This window comes from Meles meles, chromosome 19 (genome assembly GCF_922984935.1).
Source record: "Meles meles chromosome 19, mMelMel3.1 paternal haplotype, whole genome shotgun sequence".
In the NCBI taxonomy this organism is placed as follows: Eukaryota; Metazoa; Chordata; class Mammalia; order Carnivora; family Mustelidae; genus Meles; species Meles meles.
The window spans coordinates 51512852-51520202 of NC_060084.1; the positions used below are offsets into that span (position 1 = coordinate 51512852).

General features: G+C 55.6%; 1 protein-coding gene across 1 annotated transcript; it reads left to right on the top strand.

Annotated features, from left to right (window-relative positions):
- Nucleotides 1-2591: 2591 nt before the first annotated feature.
- LIN7B (lin-7 homolog B, crumbs cell polarity complex component) lies at nucleotides 2592-6293 on the top strand. The gene is made up of 6 exons (XM_045987438.1): nucleotides 2592-2692; nucleotides 3093-3211; nucleotides 3488-3559; nucleotides 4400-4609; nucleotides 5675-5838; nucleotides 6184-6293. Exons 1-6 carry the CDS (start codon nucleotides 2656-2658, stop codon nucleotides 6203-6205), a joined length of 624 nt encoding a protein of 207 aa, XP_045843394.1. The 5' UTR covers nucleotides 2592-2655; the 3' UTR covers nucleotides 6206-6293.
- Nucleotides 6294-7351: the final 1058 nt, after the last annotated feature.

Consider the following 7351-nt stretch of genomic DNA (forward strand, 5'->3'; position numbering starts at 1 on the left):
CAGTCCGCCGGGTTGAATTCACACAGGTTAGACCGTGCAGATTGGACTTAAGGGCAGAATTTCCAGATGGGCTGCTGAGCCCCCAGTTCCATGTGCAGCCCTCCCTCAAGACATTTGCCAGCTGCTAAACTGCTTGCTGTCCATGTAAGACCTGCCCACAAAGGGCTCATCGGAAAGCAGCAGCTGGATGCTAGCGAGCTGAGCAGAGGTGGCACTTGCCCACTTGCACTTGCGGTGGCCGTGCGGGAGAGCTCCGTGGAGATCTGAAACCGGACCCATCGGGATTACAGGTGATCTTGCTGGGAGAGGACTTAGCCCTCTGGGGGAGGATCTAATTCAAGAGCCTCTGTGATTTCTAGTACACAATGCTCAGCATTTACTCAAAAGTCATTAGGTATTCTAGAAAGAAGACTTGAGTTGCTGAAAAGCAAGGGAAAAGTAGCCAACAGACCCAGGCATTCTGCTGTTGGGAGTTACCAGAGAGTGAAATAACCACAGGTTCATGAAACAAGGAAAGGATGGAGAACTTTGGAGAGATCTGCCATCTTTAAAAGGAAAAAAAAAAAATTTTAGAACTGAAAATAACAAATGAAGAATTTAGGCGCATTTTGCAGTTCATATACCACATAACCCGAAATGTTTCTGTTACAACATATTAGAAATTCTAACAGGGAAAAGAGACAAACTTTCTCAAAAGTAAGAGGAACCTCACAATCTCTTAAGGAAGTTGTTGATACATGTCACCCAAACAAGGGGTTTACAGGAGAAGAAACAGGATCCACTTCAGAGCAGCAAGGGGAAAAAACCCCGAGATGGCAGTTTCTAGAAAGCAGTTAGTTCAGGCTGGAGTCAGGGCTCTGACTCAGGTTCCCAAGGACTTTCAGAATAAAGAAGGTTCAGTCGCTGAATGGATGGCATTTATCATTTCACGAGGTACATAAGCCATCGTGCTGTACGCACCCCTTAGCCTGCTACAGTGATGCATGTCAATTATTCCTCCGTAAACGTTAAAAAAGACTGAATAAAATATGTTGTGATGGAAAGTTTGAAAAGTTGGGAATGTCATGGAAGAAAAGCAGACTGAAGTCACAGGAATAAAGCTGTAAAGGAAAGGAAATGTAATCAAAGAACACTCTAGGCTCTCTAGTAAACAGTCAGTACTTACCATGTGAGCACGTTATTGATTGCCCTAAAAACTGGTAGCATAAAACTACCATGGGAAGAGAGCGGAAAGGTTGTAAGAACAGAAAATCAATACGTAATATATTACTAACACCTAGAATTGAGAAACAGGTTACTTAGATATATAAGCAAAACATCTATAAGTTGTTGCCTCTTGCGGCGGGAAGACTTAGGACAGGCTGGTGATTTTCGCCGAAAGGGCTGCAGAGATGGAAACCCGCTGTGATTTTCGATGTTAGCCCTTCTGTGTTTGATTTTGTTTTCATTAAACTTGTTAAAATGAGAGAAAGATACTATGGAGGGATAGACATACCTGCTCTAGTCCTCTCACTTGGCAAAAGTCCTTTTCAGGATTCCATTTCCCCATCCAGCTAATCCTGCTGATGGGCAACAGTCAGCCTTCTCCACACTCTTCTCCACCTTTCCTACATTTCTCTGGCCTCTCTAGAGTATGTGATACCACTGCCCACTTCTTTTTTGAAAGCACTCTCTTAACAGTTCCTCCCACCCGGTTTTCCTCCCACTTTCCTGCCATTCTTTGTCTTTTTCCTAACTTTGAAACAGTAGAAGTTTCAGGAACTCAGCCCTAGGTCCTCTTTGTTGTATATTACCTTGCCGCCAGCTAATGAACACAGCCGATCACTAAGACAGGGCCAGACATTTCCAAATCTGTCCAGCTGTCCTTTCTGTCTCCTGACCTCCTCCAAGCCATCACAGGGTTGCTGGGGGAGCCTTACTCACTGGTCCCCCTGCTTCCTCTGTTGCTGCCATCCAATCCAGTCCCCACACCCTGGCTACACGTATCTTAAAATACGCATTTGAATATCACATTTAACTCTTAGGAGTTACCATGAAGTCCAAGGTCGTCATGTGTATGCTAAAATCAAGGCCGTGTATAACCTGGATCCCGCCTACCTTACCCTCACAAGCCACTCTAGTTTTTACTTCGTGGGCTCTTTCTGCTGGAAAATGATTCGTGCCCCACCTCCCGATGATCTTCCCTCCAAGGACTAGGTCAGTGGCCCTAGAACACCTCCTCACTCCCGATTTCTCATCACAGCCGTAGTTGGTAGTCTACCTCCCCTCCTCATAGACTAAATTCCTTAAGGGGAGTGGGCTTGTCTGCCCTGCTCACCATCGTGTCCAGATGTTTAACAACGTTTGTTCAATGAACGTGGTAAAAAGTGAAAGCGGAGAGACAGGTGTGGTGGGCAGGGCAGTGAAACGGAAGGGGGTACACACAAGCTGCAAGAGGAGGGGTCGCAAAGCGGACCGACGGTTGGCGACCGTGGGCTGGGCCGCCAGACAGGCGTGGCAGCAGGTGGGGCGGCCGCGGCACGGCGATCCGAGCGCACGTCGGGCCGCGCCCCCGCAGGGGGCGCCCGCCGTCCGGGGCGTGGCCTCGAGCAGCCCCGCCCTCCTCGCCAGAGACCGGGCAGGCGGGCGGCTCGCGGCGGCGGCGGCGGCGCAGACATGGCTGCGCTGGTGGAGCCGCTGGGGCTGGAGCGGGGTAAGCGCGCCAGGGGGCCCTGCCCACCGGCCGCGGCCCGCGTCCGGGACCCCGGTCCCCGCCCCTCCACAGCGAAGCCCCGGCGGGTGGGCGGGCAGATCGAGCGGGGGTGGGCGGGGCGGGGCGCCGCGGTTTGTGGATGTGGGAGGGTCCGTGGGCTTAGCGGGCCCAGGAGCGGCGCCCACCGCACAGCACTTCCTGTGTACGTTTGGGGATCCGGGGGCGCAGGGCTGCCGACCGCAGTCTCCTTTGCCCCCGGCGACTCTGCGAGTGTCCTACTGGGACTCGGCTGTCTTTCCCGGGAGCTGTCAGCGTTCGCCCTTACTCGGTTTCTGGCCGCATCCCTCCGTGCTTATCCGAGTCTCTGACTCTGTCTCTGCGCCCCGCCCCCGCCCCGCAGACGTGTCCCGGGCGGTGGAGCTCCTCGAGCGACTCCAGCGCAGCGGGGAGCTGCCCCCGCAGAAGCTGCAGGCCCTCCAGCGAGTCCTGCAGAGCCGCTTCTGCTCTGCCATCCGGGAGGTGAGAACAGCGCGGCGCCGGACACACGCGGACGGCCGCCGTCCCAGTCGTTGTCCAGAGCCCAGGGACTACGCCTCCCAGCAGCGGCTGGGCCGGCCCGCCTTGGGGTGCCCGCGCTTCAGCTCCGGGGTTCTTCGGGAGTTGTAGTTTCCTTGGGCTCCGGGTTGCGGGGGGCGGGGCCGATCCTTGGGTGGGAGGATCTGCGAGCCTGGACTCTGCTGAAGGGAGAAAGGGGGCGCCCCTGGTGGTTCTCTGACGCTACGGCGTCGTCACCAGGTGTATGAGCAGCTCTATGACACGTTGGACATCACGGGCAGTGCTGAGATCCGGGCCCACGCCACAGCCAAGGTAGGTGCCCCCTACGCCATCACTCATGGTATCCACCGAATCGCCTGGTCTAGCTTAGTAACTTTTTTTTTTTTTTAAGATTTTTATTTATTTATTTGACAGACAGAGATCACAAGCAGGCAGTCAGGCAGAGAGAGAGGAGGAAGCAGGCTCCCCGCGGAGCGGAGAGCCTGATGCGGGGCTCGATCCCAGGACCCTGGGATCACGACCCGAGCAGATGGCAGAGGCTTTAACCCACTGAACCACCCAGGCGTTCCCCTAGCTTAGTAACTTCTTAAAGTCAGTCATGCCTGTTTCTTCCTACATGATTTTTGCCAAAGCTATGTACCAGCTTTTGTTACTATTATTTACTGATATTATAATCTCTTAAGTTGTACTTAAATGTCATTTAAAGGCATCTTTAGCAATTCAAATTTAAACTATTGCCGCATATCTGACATGAAGCTACCTTTTAACACTTATACAATGAAATAGCATGAAACACTGAAATCTTATCAAACTCTAGTTGCATGCTGTTTCTTGCTGCTTCCTGGAGGCTCTCAGCTTCTTCCAAGCCTTGCTTTTCTCTGTTAAAAATTGAGATTGGCTAGAGTTGACTGCTGAAGGTACACTCACACCAAATGGAGACATTCTCTTCGACTCGTCTGAAGCATCCAGACTGAATTAAAAGAGACTCATTACAGCACAAGCTTGTTTGAACTGTGGCAGGTGTCCCCTGTGTGGGGAAAGCGATCTGATCCAAATTGCTCTCCCTGGCCCAGATCCTCCCCCCTCATCCGCCTGCCCCCCCGCCCCCCACCATGGAGCGGCCCTCACCTCCCAGTGCTTTCTCTCCCCCAGGCCACTGTGGCTGCCTTCACAGCCAGCGAGGGCCATGCACATCCCAGGGTAGTGGAGCTGCCCAAGACAGATGAGGGCCTGGGCTTCAACATCATGGGGGGCAAGGAGCAGAACTCCCCCATCTACATTTCCCGTGTCATCCCTGGAGGTGTGGCTGACCGCCATGGAGGCCTCAAGCGTGGGGACCAGCTGCTATCAGTGAATGGTGTGGTGAGTGGGGACTGAGGCTGGGCTCACAGTCTGTTCCAGGTAGCACAGTCCCTGCTTTTCACATTCATTCAACATGCAACGATAGAGTACTGCGTGCTGGGCGCCACTACAGATCCTGAGAGACGTTTGCCTCAGCTCCTATGTTCAAGGACTCCCTTCTTGGTGAGGGAGATTGACTGGAATAGTCCTAATCTGGGGAGATCATAATGAGGAAACACAAAGCATTGCAGAAGCCCAAATGTGGCTCTCACCAGACCAGTGTAGATGAGGGAAGTTTTTGCAGAGAAAGGAACATTTGAGTTGGGTTTTGAAAGATAAAGAGGAGTTCTCCAGGCAAATAAGGTAGAAAAGTGTATTAGCAGCTAAGAGTGTTGTTGGTAGGGGCTGGGACTCTGCACTCCTCTGAGCTGAACAGAAAGGGCTTAGGTCTAGTGGAGGAGTGGAGCACGTGGTTAATTAAAATCACTGCAGTTGGAAGTAGACGGCAGCACAGCTGGATAGGTAGTGGAGGTTGGCTACGCAGGGCCCGAGGGCGAGCCTGAGAAGCTGGAATTTTGTCTCAAGGGTTCTGGGGAGCCTTGGGAAGGCTGTGAAGAGGAGACAGATAGGCTCAGCTTGGAGGTGTAGAAGGACCCCTTTGGGACTCTACAGGGGATGGGATGAAGGTAGAGCCTGAAGGCCAGAAAGTTCTAGGGAGAAGGCTAGGTAAAAGTCCACCAGGGAGAGGAGGAGGCCTGAGCTGGTGCCAGGGTGGTGGGGACAAAGAGGAGGGCATCAGCAAGAGGGAGGGGGCTGGGATTAGCAGGCTTTGGGGACGGAGGGGGATGAAGATGGACCTGGAGTTCTGGCTTAGTGAGGGAGGGCAGATAGGGCTTGTCCCCGACATGAACTTGGAAGGTTTTGAGGGAAGACACTGAGCCAAGAATAATTACTCTCCTCTGAGGCCACGAGGCCTTGACCTCTTGGGCTGGTACCAGGCCCACCAACAGTAGGTCCCGTTTCCAGGGTTGGGGCTGGGGGAAGGTGGTAGGCCCCAGGCCCAGGTGTCTGTGCACTGCCCTGCAGAGCGTTGAGGGTGAGCAGCACGAGAAGGCAGTGGAGCTGCTGAAGGCAGCGCAGGGCTCCGTGAAGCTGGTGGTGCGTTACACACCTCGAGTGCTGGAGGAGATGGAGGCCCGCTTCGAGAAGATGCGCTCTGCCCGCCGGCGCCAGCAGCACCAGAGCTACTCGTGAGCCCTTTGCCACCACACCCCTGGGGCCTCCGTTGCCTCCTTTATCCCCAGAGTCCCAAACCAGGCCAGTGATTTCTGGACCTTCATGGCTACCCCCAGCCCTGGCTCCTTTCCCTGGGGTTCTGACCCTTGACCCTGACCCAGGCTCTCACAAGCCGTTCTGGCTACATCCCATGGGGACTCCCAGCTCACTCTCATCTCAAGATCTGCAGCCTACTCTCCGGAATCCCTCAGTCCACTTCCCTGGGCCCTTGGCTCTGGAACCCCAGGCCTGGTTCTCTCCCAAGCCTCCCTAGGTCCCCTCCCCTGAGCTTGGCTCCCATCTTTTCACCCTCTTTGCAGGTCCTTGGAGTCTCGAGGCTGAAACCACAGTATTTGGACCCTCACCGCCCCCCCTCCCCTGTACAGTATTTATTGTCACCGGCTCCTTATTTAAAGATCTTTGACCCTCACTGAGTGTCTGTGCGTCTGTCCTGCATCCTGGGGTTAGAGTGTCTTGGGATGTGGGGGAGGGAGAGAAGCTGAAGTCTAGAGCAGGCCCGGAAGAAACGCTTTTCAGAGTCTGAGAGCAGCTCTCAGAGGAAAAGACTTTCCCCCAAGGTCTGAAGCCGGAGGCTGGCCGGCTTCCTAGGCATAAGTCCAAGGCGGAGGCTGGGACCCTGTTTGGGTCCAAGTGCGGGGTCACAACCGAAGACAACGCCCCCTGGCCTTAAAGAGAGACTGAGGACGAAGGCCAAGCGCCTTCTGTAGTTGGTCTGACAGAAGAGTCCTGAGGAGCTGCAGAGCCGGTGGGCGGCCTCTGTGTGGGCGGGGCGGAGCGAACCATTAGCTTCGTTCGCCAGGGGAGCCCTGCAGGCCGTACTATCATCGGCGTGCGGGGTGGGGGTGCCGTGTGCAGTTCTCGAGGTGGGCGCAGGGGGTGCAGAACAAGGTGCACCCGCCGACCCGGCATTCACCCCACCTTCCAGCCTGAGCGCGTGGCTCCCGGAGCCGCCCCCGCCTTAAAATCCAACCTTTACTCCCACCTCACCGCCGGTCCAGCCCTCGCGTCCCGTGCGGCGCTAGGGCCGGCGCACGCCACCTCCGGGATCTGGGGTCGCAACTCGCATTCCACGCCGCGCGCCACTAGCTCCAGGTGACATCATCCCCCTGCCGGGCTCCGCCTCCCGCCCCAGCCGCCTCACGCCGCGCACTTATTGGCCGGCGCTCCTTGAGCTCCGCCTTCCGCTCTCCGCCCGCGCGACCCCTCCCAGTCCGTGCGAAGGCGGGGTTTAGCCATAGGCCGGCTCCGACGAAGTCTCCCATTGGCCATTCAGAGCCGTCTGTCAGTCTCCTGTTAAAGGGGCCACGACCGCACGGGAGCTGTTGGGGGGGGAGGGAGGAGGAATTTTTTTGGGGGGGAGGTGGGATTTGGGGGGCGCTGGTGGGCACCCCTGGATCTGGCGGCTGCGGTCTCACGGGGGGGAGACTGAACGGTGATAGGGGCAGGGGGCTATTTTAGGGTAGAGGG

Excerpts from the sequence above, each read along its gene's own strand:
- LIN7B (XM_045987438.1), top strand. The coding sequence starts at position 2,656 with ATGGCTGCGCTGGTGGAGCCGCTGGGGCTGGAGCGGG. Across the intron at positions 3,212-3,487 it reads TCTGCTCTGCCATCCGGGAG|GTGTATGAGCAGCTCTATGA; the intron begins GTGAGAACAGCG and ends CGTCGTCACCAG. Across the intron at positions 5,839-6,183 it reads CAGCAGCACCAGAGCTACTC|GTCCTTGGAGTCTCGAGGCT; the intron begins GTGAGCCCTTTG and ends CCCTCTTTGCAG.